The sequence below is a fragment of the Sceloporus occidentalis genome, unplaced genomic scaffold (assembly GCF_023333645.1).
Source record: "Sceloporus occidentalis isolate IW3139 unplaced genomic scaffold, rSceOcc1.0.p SCAF_1, whole genome shotgun sequence".
Taxonomy (NCBI): Eukaryota; Metazoa; Chordata; class Lepidosauria; order Squamata; family Phrynosomatidae; genus Sceloporus; species Sceloporus occidentalis.
The window spans coordinates 6,246,676-6,265,712 of record NW_028316981.1 but is presented as its reverse complement, the minus strand read 5'-3'; the positions used below and the strand labels follow the sequence as shown (position 1 = coordinate 6,265,712).

The window sequence follows — 19,037 nt, the reverse complement described above, 5'->3', positions numbered from 1 at the left end:
AGTATGTATCTTACAGTTATCTCTCTGGACATTCCAAGCCAGCAAGCAAATGTAATGCCAAGCAAATGTAATGCCAAATGTAATGCCAAAAAGACAATGTAGGACATAATGCTGTTTCGCTTTTGTGATTGGCTTACGCTAGGAAAAGTAGAGTTAGAAGGGCATAAAAGAAGATGGCAAGAGGCCCTCGGGGCTGCAGTTTTGATAACGCCCACCTTGCTGTGTGTGTGCGTGCTGCTGCCCTGCGCAGAGAATAAAGCGTTTTTTTTATCCTAGCCAATTCGGTCTCTTTGACTCTGCTTGTCCACCGGCAGGCCACGGGCCTTCGGGTTCGTGGATTTGGGGTTCACCCGCTACAGTAGGCTCGTCCCTCAACATTTGCAGCTTTGACTTTTGTGGGCTTGATTATTCACAGATTTTATTAATGCAGTATATCCTCTCTAGGAATGTCTAGGTCCTCCACCTGCACAGTTCTATGGTCAACAGTAACCAAAAGCCTCCCTGAAAGAGATTCCTAGAGAGAACACTCCTCTAGGCCTTTGTAGCTCCTCCAGTGCAACTCTATGGTCAATGTCTGGCGGAACTTGCCCTGGAGGACCTAGAGGTTCCTAGAGAGGTGTTCTCTCAGGTAAAATCATAGTGTTTTTTTGTTATTTGTGGTTTTTCCACATTCATAGGGGTCCTGTGCTCCTAACCCCAGCGAATGTGGAGGGACGAGTGTATTTATTTATAATGTTCTTTTTTTAATTGGTCTTATTAAAAGGACTAGCAGTATCGGCTGGACTTGATCCCATTCCCCCCTTCGACTCCCCTCCTGGGTGTCCTTGGGGAAAGTCACACTCTCTCGGCCTCAGAGGAAAAACCAGGGCAGATCTCTGAGCAAATCTTGGCAAGAAAACCCTGGGGAATAGGATTGCCATAAAGTACAAGAGGACCTGACTGAAGAAGGTACACAGCACAAACACCAAATGGCTCAGGCCGCGTGTCCCTCTGGGGAAAACAGCTTCTTCCATTCTTGGCACCTGACAGATTCAAAGCCTTGTTGGGAGGAGAAAGCCCCGAATGATTCAAAACACTGGAAGGCCTGTTTAAAGTTATGTCACATTGCAAATTCCACACTGAAGTTACTCAGTCCCAGGCTCTCCTGCCAGAGGAACCAGACAAGGACGTAGGACACACAAGAAGAAATGGAGGATGTTACCAAATCTAAAGCGGAAAACCCTCAGAGAAACAGAAATCCATGCCTCTTGGTGATGCTCAAAATGGGGGACATTTGGGGAATTCCTCATGGACAGAAAATCAAAGCTAAAAAACCTCATAGAAATAGAAATCTCTGTTTCTTAGTGATGCTCAAAATGCAGAAATAACCCAGTTTGAGGCCACTTTAACTGCCTCTGTGGCTCAGTGCCAAGGGATTCTGGGAACTGTAGTTCTGTGAGGCATTGAGCCTCCTCTGTCAGAGCTCTGGTGGTGCCACCACAAACTACAGTTCCCAGGATTCCCTGGCACTGATCCAGGGCAGCTAAAGCGGCCTCAAACTGGATCATTTCTGCAGTGTGTGTTTTGGACCTTAGTCCTGCTCAAAATGGGGGACATTTTGGAATGCCTCCTGGACAGAAGGTTGAAATGGAGGGCAGGTCCTGGAAAAGAAGGCTCCCCAGGTCACAGGGACTTTCAAGGCCTTACTCCAGGCGGCTTACAAAACACACCAAATTGGGGAGGAACCCCTTTCGCTTTCGTTTTCCAACTTTCTCACTTAGCGCCTGGCGATCCGCCCAGCAACCACTGACGTCATTTAATCCCTTCCTCTCTATTGGTTGAGTGTTTTCCTTCTATCCAATCCCGGCTCTGTCCGCCTATAGGTCAGCCAGGGTCTTCCTTGCTCCCCTCCTCTTTCTTTAGTTTCGTGGGAAGCGAAGCTGCCTGGGAGTCGGATGTTGTCCCAGTTAGATGCTCCCCTTTGGGCCCCTTTTGGGAGTAGCTGCCCTCCTGCTTCTGGGAGGCCCTCCAACTCAGGCAGCCCAGGGTCAGTGGCTCCTGTTGCTGTTGCTGTTGTTGCTATTTCTGGTCGCCTTTTCCTTTGTTAGGAAGGGAGGGAGGAGGAGGAGGAGGAGGAGGAAGAGGGGTTTGGGGTATTTTCAGATCAGGAGACAAAATATTTTGAGTGTCCTTTTTAAAGGGGGAGGGAGGGAGGGAGGGGCACTTGGGGTCCTCCTTAAGGGGCATTTCATAGAACCATAGAGTTGGAAGGGAACCCAGGTGCCCCCCAATCCAGCCCCATTCTGCACCAATAGAAGTACAGTGTCTAGATCAAGGGAAGTCATAGTGCCACTATATTCTGCTCTGGTCAGGCCCCACCTGGAGTATTGTGTCCAGTTCTGGGCGCCACAATTTAAAAAGGACATTGAGAATCTGGAGCCATGTGTCCAAAGGAGGGCGACTAAAATGGTGAAAGGTCTGGAAACCATGAAGCCCTCTGAGGAACGCCTGAGGGAGCTGGGGATGTTCAGCCTGGAGAAGAGAAGGTTGAGAGGTGATCTGATAGCCCTGTTTAAATATTTGAAGGGATGTCATATTGAGGATGGAAAAAGCTTGTTTTCTGCTGCTCCAGAGAACAGGACCCGGAACAATGGATGCAAACTGCAGGAAAAGAGATTCTAGCTCAACATTAGGAAGAACCTCCTGAGAGTAAGGGCTATGCAACAGTAGAACACATTCCTTCAATGGAGAGTAGTGGAATCTCCTTCCCTGGAGGTCTTTAAGCAGAGGCTGGATGGCCATCTATTGAGGATGCTTTGACTGAGAGTTCCTGCATGGCAGAATGGGGTTGGACTGGATGGCCCTTGTGGTCTCTTCCAACTCTGTGATTCCCTGAAAATACCTGGGAGGGCCCTGGGTTAGTGGCCTCACTGGGGGTGCAGATCACACCAGATGCCACCCTAAGGGGTGTGTGTGTGAGACACCAGTTGCTCCCGAAACATCTACCTTCGGGCAGAAAGGGGCTTTGGCATCCATCTGCTTAAAATGCCTTAAGAGATATTGGGAGTGGGGGGAAGCTCAGTCGGAGGACAAAGGAGAGGCCCCAGGATTTTTTTTTAAAATCAAAACTTCAAACTTTACAATTGTCTTCATACAGTCATAGAATTTCTAATATTGAGCTGGAATCTCTTTGCCTGCAGTTTCTTACAGGTTAACAACTGTATCTAGGGAGGAAAAACAAAATGCCTAAATATAAGGTGATTAACCCATATGAAAAGGATCTAGGGGCCGGTACAGACCAGCACAATATGCTGCCTTCCTGGCGGCATGGGGCTGTGGTGTATGCATGATCCACACCCCAAAGCCAGCTTTACACCACTCTGCTGCCCACACAGGGGCAGCTTTTTGGCTCTCTGGCGGCACGGCATTTAGATGCTGCATGTTGCAGGAGCGCCATGGTGGAAAAGCCACCCTTTCTCCAGCACAAAAAGGAGTAGCATTTTGCTGCCACTTTTTGAACCGGCTTGCGGCTGCTGCGGTGGGCACCCTTTGGGTCAGTCTGTACTGGCCCTAGTAGTCTTAAAAGATCCCTAACTAAAGATGAGCCTACAAGGTGATGCAGCAGCCAAAACGCTAATGGAATTCTAGGTTTAATCACTAGGAGCCTAATATCCAGATGGAGGGCTAGCGATAGCGTCGCTCTGTTCTGCTTTGGTCAGGCCTCAGTGTGTCCATTCCTAGATACCACAGTTCAAGAAGGATGTGGACAAGCTGGAACTTGTTCAGAGAAGGATGACTGGTATGATAAAGATTTGGAAATGGCACATAGTTTCTCATGTTTCTTTAATCCTTCCCCCTCCCAATAAATCTGATGCCTGGTCACTGAAGTACTGTTCTGCTGCTGCTGTCACCACTGAGTCATTCAAAAAGTCCCTTCTTTTCAAACTCTTCTTAAGGTCTGGAAACGGAATAGTCAGATAGAGCAAGATGTAGTGAGTAGGGTGGATGGTCTATGTACTCAGATTCCAACTTCTTCAAAACATCCATCGTCTTTCCAACCTTGTGAGCTAGTACATTGTCTAGCAAAAAGAGAAAACCTTTCCACAGCTTCCCTTCCCTTTTTTCCCTTCAATACGTCCTTTAATTGACACAGCAAGTTAGAGTAGTACTCTGTATTAACTGTTAGGCCTTTCTGGAGTCATCAAAATCCCAAAAAACTGTGGCCATGACCTTTCCTTCTGACCTTTGAGTCTTGCATTTTTTTGGCCATGGAGAACCTGAATATGGCCACTGCAAGGACTGTTGTTTGTTCTCCGGATCATAGTGCTGTAATCATGTTTCTTCAGCAGTGACTAGTCGTTCCAAAAAATTATACCCAGATTTCTCCAAATGCTGCAGAATCGACTTGGGGTTATCTGTTTGACTTTGTTTCTGGTCAGCATTCAAATATTTTGGCACATACATGGCTGACAACTTCTCCATAGCCAACTGCTCATGAGTTGTAAACCCACTGCATTCCCGGGATAGCTTTAGTGTCTAAGCAATTATTTTAGCTTTCAAAATCTGGATATGGAACATGTTAAACAATTTCAGGAGTTGACACTTTTGAAGGCCGCTAGGGAGGGAGTTCCAAAATCTGGGAGCAGCCACCTAGGAGGCCTTTCCCCATATTCCTGCCAAACCTTTTAACCCAAAAACAAACAAACAAACAAACAGGTTTTTTGTTTGAACCAGGTTTTTTGGGTGGGGGGCGTTTGCACTGTTGTGTAGAACTACACCAATATAGGCTAAATCAGATAATTAAATAGCAAAATGAAGTCTGATGTTACGACCACTAGCTTAAATATTAATTGTTCTATTTTAAAAGTGCTTTTTAAAAGGAAGTTGTTTTCGTTGAACTTCACTGTCACCACCCCTACTTCCCCCACAACGGCTGGTGTGAGTAGGCTGCGGAGAAGTGCCATGGGTGGTGGAGGGATGTGTGAAGGTGCCACTGTTGTGTTCTTCCCAAAAATGTCCCCTTTCCTAATTCTCTCAGTTCCGGATGCCAGTTTGCCTTCCTTATTTCTCCCACTCTAGTTTGCTCTCCTGTTTGAAAGGCCATGTTTCTTGCACTCCTTGCCTATTTCTTCCACTTTTCCTCCTTCACGGATAGATAGAGCCCTCCCAGCCCTTCATTCTTAGGCACTGAGTCACATCTTGGGCTGGGGAGGGGATTGACACCAGGGGTGGGGGGCAGGATCTTGGAAGGGTTTTGGCTTGGAGACAGATTCTTAGTTTTAGGGGGCCCAACTTTAAAGCACTGTATGATTTTTTCCCAGGCTCCTCCTCACATTCTCTGCGCCATTTCTGTACCTCTGTGTCAGAGCCTGGCCAGGGGTTGCCCCAGTTCATCTCTGTTGGCTATGTGGATGACCAGGTTATTTGTCAGTATGACAGCAACTCCAGGAGAGTCCGAAGACGAGTGGCCTGGATGGAGAAGGCAGATGCACAGTACTGGGACGCACAAACCCAAATCATGCGAGGCAAAGAGGCTGAATTCAGAGGGGACATGGTAACCTTAAAAAAGCGCTACAACCAGAGCGAAGGTGAGTGGAGGCTGAGAGGGCCATAGCAGATTCCTCGCTCCACCAATATATGTCTCTGGGCAAGAAGTGAGGACCAGTAGTTGCAGAGAGGTACCCTTTCTGATTAAAAAAGAAACCCTCCATTAAAGTGGAGGCAGTGCAGGGAATGGAGTGGAACAGATATCTCCCTTCACATTCCAGCAGAGAGATGAAGAAGAACATATTAGAGAGGATAGTGGAGGAGAAGAGAAATGCTTACTTTTCCTCACACCCATATTCACATGCTCCCTAGAGAAGGAAGATTAAAGTCCACCTTAAGAGAAAATCCATAGTGAGGGAAGGTGTAAGAGGTTTTAGAACTGAGAGAGCAGAGAGCAGCTTTAAAGATGAATGGGGCATGAAAAGAACTGACTTGGTTGCCCCCAAACTATCCCTGCAAATGGGTGCCCTTGAACTGTCCCTTTCTACATGGCCTTGGCCACCGGCCCTCTGGTATGAAAATGCAGCTGCTAAATGCCAGGTTGGTAAATGGGAAAACAGCCCTGATCCTGGCCCTGACCTGGGATTGGGCATGCCAGCCTGACATGTCTTATGTGTATTTGGTTGGATGAAGTGATGGGGTGGAGGTGTTGATAACTGGGTGAATTTTGGCAAGTCCCACTCTCTCAGCCTCAAAGGAAGGCAAAGGCAAACCCCCTTTTGGACAAATCTTGCACAAAAAACAGGATAAAACATTTCATTGCTTTTATTCTTCAGTAACGATTCAGGCTTTTTTGATGTCCTCTGTCTCTGCCTCTTGTCAGTCAGTCAGAGGTAAAATAAGACCCCATTCCCATTTACAGATAAATCAGTGCAATTCGAATCAGAGGTCTTCAAACAGAGGCTGGATGGCCATCTGTCGGGGATGCTTTGATTGTGATTTCCTGCATGGCAGAAGGGGTTGGACTGGATGGCCCTTGTGGTCTCTTCCAACTCTGTGATTCTATGACAGCGAAGCGTGGTTCCCAGTACATTTGCCCCAATCTCATTTTCCCCTCCAAAATAATCCACTTGTGGTTCACATTCATGCCTGAATTAATTCAAAATGGACCCGCTCCACTCAGTCAAATCAAATAGCAAATTTAAATTAATAATACGTAATCATCATCATTATATTTATTTATATGCCACCCAATCACTGGGAATCCGGGCGGCTTACAACAGAGGGGATAATAGACGGTTCCCTGCCCTCAGGTTTACAATCTAAAAGACCCGACACAAAAGGAGAAGGGAATGATGAGGGGGGGGGGGGGAGGGGATCAGGTCCAGCATTCTTCTCTCCCTCTGAGGTCTGGACCAAGGCAGATGGACTGGAGGGAGGGCTCTGCTTCTTCAGGCTAGCCCTGATGGAGCTGGGTCAGCCTATTTTCTCCCTCCCAAGCTGAAGGATGACAGTTATGGAGGGAGGAGCCTCTATGTTCAGGCTAGCCCTGTTGGAGCTAAATTAATTCCAATCCACATGTAGTTCACACATGTGCAGAATTGATTTGTCGAAAAAGAAGTGGAAAAAATCTGCATCAAAAGACGTGGGTTAAATGGGTCTAGAGCATGCCCCCCCTTCTTGGAATCACTTCAGCAATTCAGATTAAGTGGGAACCAGGGTCGTTTGAAACGGTTCAAACCGATTCATGATCCAATTTAAAAGGTATTGGGAATGAGGCATAAAAGAAAAATTCTGCCTGTCTCTGTTTTGTGGGGTTTGGTGTGTGGCAGGGAGAGGCTGTCCCCACAGCTCTGCTTAGGGGACCCCCACCCTCACCTTGTGTGGGTCTCTTTTAGGGTTTCATACCTGGCAGGAGATGTCCAGCTGTGAGCTGAGGAAAGATGGGAGCAAGGGAGGGCATTTGCAGTACGCCTACGACGGGAGGGACTTCATCAGCTTGGACCTGGAGACCCTCACCTGGACAGCAGCCGATGTGCCAGCCCAGACCACCAAGAGGGAGTGGGAGGCCGAACCTGCCATTGCCGAGAGCTCCAAGGTCTACCTGGAAGAGGACTGCATTGAGTGGCTGCAGAAATTCCTGGACTATGGGAAAGAGATGCTGCTGAGGATACGTGAGTGTTATGGGTGGCAAAATGGGGAGGGATCCTGCCAGGCTGGATTGACCCTTATTCTCAACACCTTTCTTCACCACATATACTCTCCTTGGCTTTTTTTTTCTCAATCAGAAATCATCCAATTTCCAGACAAAGGCCTGGGACCTGAGCATAATGTAGTGGTTGAAGTACGATTCTGGAAACCAGGTTTTGGATTCTGTCTCAGCCACGGAAACCTACTGGGTGAACTTTGGCGAGTGACACTCTGTCAGCCACAGAGAAAGGCAACGACAACCCTCCCTCCTTTTGAACAAATCTTACACACAAAAAACATGATAGGTTTGTCCTAGAATTGGCATAAGTTGGAAATGACTTGAAAGCATACAAAAACAAGCAACCACAAAGTTACATCCAGCCCAGGAATGTGTAGGTATATTCTACTTGAGAGCAAACTACTCCAGAGCTCAGCAGAAACCAGAAAGGGAAGCTACATTTTTCAAAGGAAATTAGTTCACTCTTTTCCAGAGTTGCATTCAGTTTTTCTTAAAAGGGGGGCAGCAGTGGGTTCTAAATGAAGAAAAAAGTAAGGCAAACATTTATGTTTCTCTTGTACAAGTAAGTGCAAAGCTCACATAGTGGAGTGAGAGAGTTTATATCTTTGTCATTTTTTGGGTGAGGATAAATTCCCCCTCCTTCACATTGAAAATCAGTACCAAAAATGTAGTTAAAGGTTTTAGTAGGCTGGACCATTGAAAAGTGCAGGTAGGGGTGTGTTTGTGTGTGAATTATGTATGTGAATTCTGCCCCCCCCCAATTTTATTTATTTATTATTTTGTTTATATCCTGACTGTTTCCTATGCGACATAAAAGCAGCTTACAACTTTCTAAAAACAGTGCAACTTATGTAAAAGCTATACAGAAAAATAAAATGGATAAAAGCTGTCTTTAAAAACTATTAAAACAATTTGTAAAGTTTAAAACCACTAATATTCAATTAGAAATATTATATACCAACTGACAAAAAAGCACAGCACACCATTAAAAACACACCACAGTCAAATTCTGAAAAACCTGAAGGAATAGGAATGTTTTTACTTGGAGTTCCACAGCCTGGGAGCAGCCTCCAAGAAGCCTCCTTTTTCCTTTCCTCCCCAAATCATAGAATCATAAATCGTAGAGTTAGAAGAGACCACAAGGGCCATCCAGTCCAACCCCCTGCCATGCAGGAAATCTCTATCAAAACATCCCCGACAGATGGCCATCCAGCCTCTGCTTAAATACCTCCAAAGAAGGAGTCTGAGCCTGAGAAGGCATGGGACAAAGAGAAGAGCCTCTCCTGAAGATCTCAAAGCTCAGATGGGCTAATATTGAATGAAAACTGCATTCCTACTCTGTAGCACTTGCTTCTGTGGTAAAGGAAGGTGTCCCTTTCTCTCTCTCTCCCTCCACTTCTCCCATTTCTGGACAGCAAAGGTGTCTCATCCCACCCTAAATAGTCACAAAATTGGGGGCTGAGCCCTGTCTTATCCCCCAGTTACTGAACTTTAGTGAACGATCATCACATCCCTAAAGATGAGGCCCCTCTGTCCAAATAGGTCCCTCTTCCTGCCACTTCTTCTGAAGATTCTGATGGATGTCTTGATGCAGAATTTACTCTTTTCTTCCAGAGCCCCCTGTGGGGAAGGTCACATGCCAGGCAGTTGGGGATGGCCAAGAAGTCTTCATCTGCCAGGCCCATGGATTTTACCCCAAAGAGATCGAAGCCACTTGGAGGAAGGGGGAGGAGATCTTGGAACATGAGACCTTCCGTAGGAACATTGCTCCCAACTCTGATGGGACGTACCACATCTGGCTCAGCATCGAGATTGACCCCAAAGAGAGGAACCTCTACCGGTGTCATGTGGATCATGCCAGCCTGCCAGAACCTCTAGTCTTGGCCTTGGAAGAGCCTGGTGGTGAGAGATTGGAATGGGAAAAAGAATGAATTCTTGGTTGTCAGGAGGATACTGGGATGTGAATTTTAATCATAAAGGGAGGATTCTGGGAGGTGAGCCCTCTCCTGCAGCCACTTTCACAGGCAAAAACTCCACAGGACCATGAACATGTTTGGGTGTTCAAAGCAGGAGATGTACCACTGTGCTGGAGGTTCAGGGAATGGGATAGTTTGATGTTTGATAAAGGAGCTGGAAAAATAACCCTTGGAAATATAGGCTCAGTGTTTGACAGTAGTGAGGAAGTAAAAATATATTTTATAGCTGCCTTTGGATTGCATGAACATGACCTGAAACAATAGACACACACACACACACATTTGGTCTCTCTTTTAAATTAAATTGTTTTTGTGAAGCCTGCAATGTGAAGGAGTTTTTTCAAGAGAAGGTCATAGTCTGTGGATCATGTTATATGTTCCTTCCCTTGCTTAAGGTATTTCAGAGCTTCTGATGATGGCCTTTAAGATCCTGTCTGAATAGCAATGTGTTTCTTCCCTTTTAGTCAACATGGGAATCTTTGTGGGACCCGTGGTAGCCGTGCCTATTTTGCTGGCATTTAGTAGGATCATCCGTTGCTTCCTCAGTAAGTGTGTGTGAATTGTTTTCTGGGCCATGTGTCTTGTTTCTGGGTAAATTCTTCTGGTGACTGCTGATGGCAAATATAGTTGTCCCTACGTTTTCGCGGGGGATTCATTCTGACTCTGAGATTACATGACTCCTTGATGACTGACAGTTGAAGTCTAGGTTTCTGAATCCAATTTTTTTCAGGATTGGAAGTCAGGTGATTGTCATCTTATCAACTGTCCAGATTTTCACCTGGGCCATAAACATAATTCTGTCGAATTAAGTCCATGCGGCTTTTAAGGATTTTACGTCTTGTAATGATGTGTTTATTCTGCTCTAAGCAATTTTTTTAATGTTGTGGAGACATCTGGCTGTAGGGGCAGGGTTGAGCCTGACTCTCCTCTTCCCTCTAGGAAAACCCCCACTGAAGATCCCAAACTCAGGGGTGGGAATCCTGTGGGCCTCCAGGTATTGTTAAATGGCAAATCCTAACTTTACTCCCCAAAGGCTGTACTGGCTAGGGCTGCAAGGAGCTATAGCATAGCAGCATCTGAAAAGATCTGGAGGGATGCAAGATTTTTCTCCTTAATAGCAGAAAGATATTCATATTTATTGTCTTTTATCCAGTTTTGTCTCAAACTTCTCTGAAGTTTCAGTTTCTTCCCATTAGTTGCAGCACCAGTAGAAATGGGGGGAAGGGTGGGGGTCTTGTGGAATTTTGTCCCATACAGCAGTTTACATAGTAAGGCTGTAATCACAGAACATAGATGATAAGCTGCTTTAGATTCACCAGGAATGACTGAACCTGAGGAATCCATTCTCCAGGGCTTTTTCTCTAATGGCTTCACATCTTTGCTGTGTCCTCCCCTAGGGAGTGTGCATGGCCTCTTCTTTTCTACCTCTAATTGGGAGTTTAAAGAATTACAGTGGGATCTTGTTATTTACTGGGGTTTAGTTCCTAGAGACCATTCCCTTCCTCCATGAACGTCAAAATCTGTGGATGTTCAAATCCCATTGAATTCAATGGCATAGTAAAATGGTGTCTCTTACATAAAATGGCAAAATCAAGGTTTGCCTTTGGGAGTTTACATTTAAAAAATATTTTCAAGCCATGGATGATTGAATATGTGGATAAAAATCTGTGGATATGGTGGGGGCACTGTACTTATTTTACACTGCATTTAATTATAATTTTGGTGTTTTTAACTAAAGTTAAAATTAAAGTTTTGGTTGCAGCTTTTAGCTGCTATCTATCTATCTATCTATCTATCTATCTATCTATCGATCTATCTTATTTCATTTTAATTATTTGTGTGTTGGTCTTTGTTTTTATAGTCTGATTGCCTGTTTTGTATTTTTAATTAAGGTCCAAAACACACTGCAGAAACAATCCAGTATGAGACCAATTTAACTGCCCTAGCTCAGTGCTAGAGAATCCTGGGAACTGTCACCAGCAGCCTTTGCCCAACCTGGTGCCCTTCAAATGTTGGAGTCTCCAATTCCTGTCAGTCTCAGACAGCATGATCATTGATCAGAGAGTATGGGAATGGCCCAAAACATTTGGAAGGCACTAGATTGAGAGGACACCATTAATTCTTGATTCCTTAATGGCCAGATATCAAGGCTGAGGAGGAATGAAATAGCTAATGACAAGAAGATTCCTTTTGCCTCCAAACAGAGATGGCTCTCTCTGACCTGCTGGGCCCCCAGCAATCTCTAGACTGCTCTTCTCTATTGGTTTGTTTGAAAGGGGCTGAACAGCTATTCTGTCCTCTTTCCTTAATATGTTTTCTGTGGTAAGAAAACGATTGGAGAAACAATATGAAAATGCAGGAAGGCATCAACATGGGATCTGCACATTTCCATGAATGAAAACTACATGTATCTGGAAACATCCAGAGAATAAAATCTGCTCACAAGACTGGCCTTTCACAGGCCTTCAAGCAATTCCCATAAACAGTTTTGAAAGATGGTTCTGGAGTTTTTCTGCATGCTACAGACCAATTTTCATGTTTGGTGACTGACCTCCATAGGCTTTTGACTGAAGCCTACTCTAGATTGGAACTGATGAGGAAGGAAGGATTGAATGGGGGAAAGCATATGTTTAGCCCAAAGAAGAGACAGTTAAGAGGTGATATGATAGCCCTGTTTAAGTATTTGAAGAGGTGTCATATTGACGATGGAGTAAGCTTGTTTTCTGCTGCTCCAGAGACTAGGACCCGGAGCAATGAATGCAAGCTACAGGAAAAGAGATTCCACCTAAACATTAGGAGGAATGTCCTGACAGTAAGGGCTGTTCAACAGTGGAACACATTTTCTTGGAGTGTGGTGAAGTCTCCTTCTTTGGAGGTTTTTAAACAGAGGCTGGATGGGTATCTGTCAGGGATGCTTTGGTTGTGAGTTCCTGCATGGCAGGGGGTTGGACTGGATGGCCCTTGGGGTATCCTTCAACTCCTCCAATGACTCTTAAGAAGGACAGTGAATTGGTGAGATAGAAATTCCCTCCTCACAACACAAGGCATGATGCTGAATTTCTCCCCCCCCCCCCCGCCTCTCTTTCTTTTAGGAGCAAGTGACAAGAGCTCTGACAGTTCCATCAGGGGTAAGTATGTGAATATGGGAGAGATAGAAAATAGTGGGATTGGGCATTTATCTTGGAGTAAAATAGAGAGGCAATCTAATTTTCATGGGATGTGATTTCTGCACACAAGGTGCCAACATGGTAAAGGCCTTTTTCCATGTTTCCACTGATGTTACTTCTTGCAATAGGATATAGGACAGGATTGTTGCTGAGGGATTAAGGGAATGATCCAGACTGGAGACGATACTGTTTATTCTCTAATGGCCAGATATCATGGCTGAGGAGCAATGCTGTAGATGATGACAAGAGGATTCCCTCTGCCTCCAAATGGAGATGGCCCTCACTGATCTGCAGGGCCTCCAGCAATCTATAGGCTGCTCTTGTCTGCTGGTTTGTGGGAAGAGATGCAGCTTCTATGCAACTCACAAATGAAAGGAGTTGAGCAGCTCTTCTATGCTCTTTCCTTAATGGGCTTCTGTGCTAAGAAAAAGATGGGCTAAACAATGGGAAAACTCAGGAAGACATCAACAGGCATTGCCTGCAAGTGTTTAACATCCAAAGAATAAAATATGCTCACAAGGCTTGCCTTTCACAGACCTTCAGGCAATTCACATAAACTGTTTGGAAAGATGGCCCTGGAGTCTCCTGTTTCTGGATGCCACAGGAAAAAGAAAATCATGTTTTTCCCCACTGATTTTTGGCTGAAGCCCATTCTAGATTGAAATTGATGGGGAAGGAAGGGTTGAATTTGGGAAAGGAGAGTAGAAAGGAAAGGAGCTGGGGAGATTGAGAGTTCCTGCATGGCAGGGGGTTGTGCTGGATGGCCTTGTGCTCTCTTCCAACTCTATGATTCTATGAGATAGAAATTCCCTGCTCACAACACAGTCTTTGATACTGAGGCTCCCCCCCCCTCCCTGTTTCTTTTGCAGCAACTCAGAACAATTCTGACAGATCCATCAAGTAAGTATATGACTGTGGGAGTGGTAGAATATAGTGGGATTGGGTATTTATCTTGGATGGATGAGGGAGTCAATATGTTTCCCAAGGACAAGCAAACACTAGCCTTGCAAGGCTGTTTCCTGAGAAGGCCAGGTGGCAGAGGCAGAAGAGGGGCAAACACTCGACCTTCAAGCTTCTCCGCTGCTTGGCTTTCTCCTGAGGTGGGGGCCTGGGAGAGGAAGAGGAGGACAGAATTAATACTAATTAATTAGCTAATTAATTAAAACCAATTTGCAGCCCAAAGAAGTTCAACCTATTTTACTTTTGGCCCCTACCTACTGCCAAGTTATGCAGGTGTGCTTTATAGGGTCTTTCACATTATTCTCAGAACTTCCACAGTCCCATATCAGAGTGGGTCACTCAGGGGAACCAACTAGCTTTTTTTGGGGGGTGGGGAGGGGGTACATTTGCCAGTGGTATAATAGCAGCAGTAGTTATTTGTAATTAATAATGATAAAGTCAGCTTTCTGGACCTCAGTAACAACAGCAACAACAGGTTGGGTGGTTCGATTGATGATGAGTAAAGTAACTAGTTCCTCTTAAAAAGGTAACATGAGAATAACTTATGCCACCTGTTCAGTCAAACCATTTGAACACCCATGGCAGATTTCCCTTCCTTTGAAGGGTGGGTTTTGCCCAAGGTTTGAATTCAAGCCATCTTGTGGGTTCACAAACATATTCTCCTCTGATCTGTCAAGTTAGTGCCCCTGATGTATGCAGCTTGGCTCATCTGCTTGAGCCAGCATTTGGGCATGCCTTACACAGACACCTCTGGGTAGCACACTTGGTCCCTGCCTGGAGGATATTTTGTGCCTAGCTGGATCTGTGAGGGGATAGTGTCCTTTGAGTCTTCAGATCTCTGACTGCACTGACAGTTCCATGATATTGATTAAAGTTTGAATTCTCTCTTTTCTTTGTTTCTTCAGGATGCAAAGACTTTCTGCCAGCTCTCCAGATTTTGTCAGAATCAACCCCCACCTTCTATCACCATAGGGGAAAGACCTTCCTTGGAAAAGGTTAAACAGAGCTTGAATGGCCACCTCTCAGGATTACTTTAGCTATGGATTTCAGCATTGGTAGGATGTTGGATTAAGTGACCCTTGCAGTCTCTCCTAACTTTCCATAGGTACAGCTGTCCAGGACAGGAACTGTAGTCAAGCAACACTGGCCACATAACATATTTCCCACCTCTGTCTTTATTTTTGTTTCAGAACTGAGGCCTGTTTCTAGCCATCCTCAGATAAAACGGCAAAAATTGGAGCCAGAGGACATCTTAGTTCTCCTTTGGCCAGTGGAGGTATGGCCAGCTCTCTTTAGGTTGACCTGTCTATAGGTCTTGTAAGACAGCTGTTTTCCACTCTGTTTTGTCTGGGTCCTTGTCCTAGGATGCCCTACTGCTGCAAGGACTAGAGAAAAAGTAGAGTGCCATCCTTGTAACTGGCCAGCCTCACCTGTCAGCTGCAGGTCTTCAGTTCAGCTGATTCTGGTTGCTTGATCTCCAGAAAATTCAGGGAGAGGGAACTCATTGGAATCAGGCCCATCCTGCCTCGTGACTCCTGTAATACCAGGATTGAAGTGCAGAGGCTTTTCACACTTCCTTTTCACACTTCAGTGGTTGTGCTGTAATTGAGAAGTGATTCATGGGGTTTGCCCATCAATGAAAAGATACAGCACAGTAACAGGGCAGTACCAGGATGGACACAATGTTGTCTGATAAGTACTGGCCAAAAACACTTTTATCCTGTTACAACACCACTTTTTAGCCTCGTATGAAAATCTTCTCAGATGGAACTATGGAGTGGTTGTGCACAAGAACGTCCTGTAAGACTTTAGAGACTTTAGTTGACAAGAGTGCTTCTAATCATATGTGAGAGTATCAGAACCGTGGAGAGTAAATTCCTGCTTTTCAAAGATCAGAAATAATAATAAACAGGGAGAGGTCTAAAATCTTACAGGACGTGCATGCTGTGTTTGCATGCTTAAGACTGTTTTGTCAGGATATGAGATTGTGGGGAGAAGGGATGAAGAAGGAATTCCACTGTGGAATTGTGGTGGGAAAGATGAGCCGAGACTATTGGCAGAAAAAGATTCTGCAGTATTCATGTTGGGTGGGGGTTAGTGATATTCCACAAGATGGGGTGCGTTGCCCTTTACCCCGACAGATACAATGTGGATAGGTCCTAAATAAACCAACAGGAGTGGAGTTACGGCTTTGGCATAGTGAATGGGACTGGAAGAGGAAAATGAGGCCCTGTCATAGTACTGACTACTGTAATGCCAATATTGAAATGAGGGCTTATCACACTGGCAAGGTGGGAGGAGCATTGTAAGCAGTGCAGTCATGCAAAAGAAAAGTGGCGTGATAAGAAATTGTTTTGAAAGCAGTTTGTTCCTGTTTCTTTTCATAACACAATTGCTGCAAGAAACAAGGCTGCAGTGATAATGTCCAGAGTCCAATTGGCCTTACTCCAAAGTAAAAAAACAGGCTGTACAGACCAGCATCTTTGGCTGGCCTGGGGGCAGAGTCAGGCATGGCATCTACATGATGCACACCCTGACTATGCTCCCAGGCCGTGACGCTGCGCACTGCACCACACAGCGTGTGGCATTATGGTGCTCCTCTGGTACTTCATCTACATGATGCAGCACCAAAGGAGTGCTGAAAAGCTGCAGCAGTGGTGATTATGGCGCCCTTTCCAGGGCGCAAAAAGCAGCTGCTTTTTGTAGCTCCTTTTTGTGCCACAGAAAGGTGAGATCAGGGCCACAACATGTAGTTGCCATGGCCCCAGTCCATGCTAAAAGGGAAGGTCTGTACAGCTCCTTAATAAACAAAGCAAGCTTGTTCTCTGCTGCTCCAGAGACTAGAACACAGAGTAATGGAAGCAAGCTGCAGGAAAAGAGTTTCCACTTCAACATTAGGAGGAACTTCCTGACAGTAAGAGCTGTTCGACAGTGGAACACACTCCTTCGGAGAGTAATGGAGTCTCCTTCTTTGGAGGTTTTTAAACAGAGGCCAGACAGCCTTCTGTCAGTGATGCTTTGAGAGTTCCTACATGGCAGGGGTTGGAGTGGATCGCCCTTGAGGTCTCTTCCACCTCTATGATTCTATTAAATGTGCATAGGATTGTCGTATATGTAGCTCTGGATATATGGCTTCCTGCCTTGAATTGCTGTAATATTTTAAACACTTCAGGGGTACCAGAACCTGCCCACTCCATTCAGTTCAATAAACCAGTTTTCTGTACGATAAGAGCAAAACTTTTATTTCAGAAATCAAAAGAAATGAACAGCTTGACTTTTTTGTACCATAAGCCCCAGTTACAAGCATATAGTACTTAATGCACACACACATATACACCCATAGGTTCATGGGCTTTTTTCTCGTTCACTGACACACCAAAACATTCATACATTCACTCCTGCTGGCCTCCTGCCCTTCTTGACCCAAGGCCCTTTCAGGCTTCCTGTGAGAGGGACCTTGGTGGATGCCAGTCCCAGCACTCTCCCACCCACATCTGCTCATTACCCCACCAGGCAAAAAGGTTCTCTTGAACAAGCACTACATATCCCGTCATATAGCACCGTCAAATCCCTCATACAAGTTCTATATGCACTGCCTAAACAACTGTAGTCAAAACCAACAGTTCTATTAAGAAAAGAAACAGGAGCAGTAGCATAACGGAAGTAAGGAAAAACAGCACATTGTGTTTTGTATTTTTACATGTTGAACCCCATCGTGAGCCTTGAGCAGAGGCTGAAAATAAATATATAAATTATTTGCATTATTTTAACTTTCCTTCAAGCATAGCGGATATAATTACTTATCCTTTGAAATACTCATTCGAGTGAAATAAGTGAGAGCAGGGGCCACGTTTCTATGGCCACGTTTTCTCTGTATGTTTGTGTTTTCTCTAAGCACAGTGATGAATGCCATGACACTATTTCTAGGGATGTTTAGAGTTTGCAGACATTGAACCTAAGGAGTGTAAGTGCCCCTGAAAGAGGCACTGAACTGGGTTTATGTTACAGTGTAAAGAAGATATTTATGGAAGGTGCTATGGATGGGAAGATATCCAAGGGTAGCTACGGTTAGCCAAATTGTGAGCCAGAAAAAGGTACAGTTGTCTAGGAAATTCTCCAGTTCAAGGAAATACCACTTCTTCTCAACCATGTCCTGCCTAGAACTACTGTAATGACATTACCACATCCTCTCAGCTGTGTTTCTTAACAGACAATTGCTCTGGTTTAGTTAGAAATGGTGTCAAAGATACATAAAGAATGGGAGAGAAGGGAATGTCAGCTTTGCCCAGGTTTAATGTTTGTAAACCACAAATTCTTTCTTGCATATTAAGAAGTCGGCAAATTTTGGTAAAGTATTTAAAAAATTAAATTAAATGCACATTTCTATCTGTTCTGTCCACTATTCATTAAACACAAATATTTCCAGCATGGAAAGGACCATACTGCCTGTAATGTTGATGGAATTCAAAGCCATAGCCATGTTAGGCCCCATTCCCACTGGCATTTTGAAGTGGAAGGAACTGGGCAGATTCGGGGGGCTCCCTCCCGAATCTCTCCGGAAGCAAGTGCCCACTACAAAAATGAGGGGCATTTTAACCCGAATTAAAATGAAGTTGCCTGGCTGTCAATCAAATTTAGTTCCACGATAGTCATAGGTGATGTTTCCAGCACTCATTGGGGCATCGGAAGTGTGCTTCCCCCTCCTTTTTTTTAAAGGGACAGGTGCCAGAATGCGCACATTTTGTCAAATTTAAAAACCTCATGTGTGTGTGTGTGCGCGCGCGCATTGTGGGGGTTTGGGGTTGAAAATGGGGCCAAGGGGAGATCATAACCTGCACTGGTTATGATCTCCCCTTGGCCCCATTTTCAACCCCAAAATGCAAGCTACTGCATCCTGTATCCCCCCCTCCATATCACCCCAGAATGCCTCTTACACATGTAACTCAGCCCTAACTTGGTGAAATACACAGAAATTCTGCCCCAAATGTTTAAATACTTAAAATATATTTTTTATAAAATGTTTTTTGATACCAGAGAAATTACCAAAGATGTACACAGGTGTTAAAAATAAATGCTGGAATGGTAATGAATAAGTGCCTGGGACTGACCCACAGCTGGGGCAGGGCAGATGTTTTTGCCCTCCATTATGGCATTGTGGGGGCTGTTGCCTTCCTTTGGCATCACCTTCTTCCCCAGAGGGAAGCAGTGGCGGAGAAGAGACCCTCAGCATCCTTTGGGCGCCTTGTCTCCAGCCTGAGG

General features: G+C 45.1%; 1 protein-coding gene across 2 annotated transcripts; it reads left to right on the top strand.

Moving 5' to 3' along the window:
• The first annotated feature begins 1,925 nt into the window (after positions 1-1,925).
• On the top strand, positions 1,926-18,142 carry LOC149320510 (major histocompatibility complex class I-related protein 1-like). 2 transcript variants are annotated; one of them, XM_089501943.1, is made up of 8 exons: positions 1,926-2,026; positions 5,301-5,567; positions 7,365-7,640; positions 9,290-9,577; positions 10,116-10,196; positions 12,744-12,779; positions 13,688-13,718; positions 14,684-18,142. In XM_089501943.1, the coding sequence occupies exons 1-8, from the start codon at positions 1,951-1,953 to the stop codon at positions 14,748-14,750; spliced, it is 1,122 nt and encodes a 373-aa protein (XP_089358069.1). In that variant the 5' UTR covers positions 1,926-1,950; the 3' UTR covers positions 14,751-18,142. The 2 variants fall into 2 exon arrangements, with proteins under 2 accessions (XP_089358069.1, XP_089358070.1); XM_089501944.1 differs by lacking the exon at positions 10,116-10,196.
• The last annotated feature ends 895 nt before the right edge of the window (positions 18,143-19,037 follow it).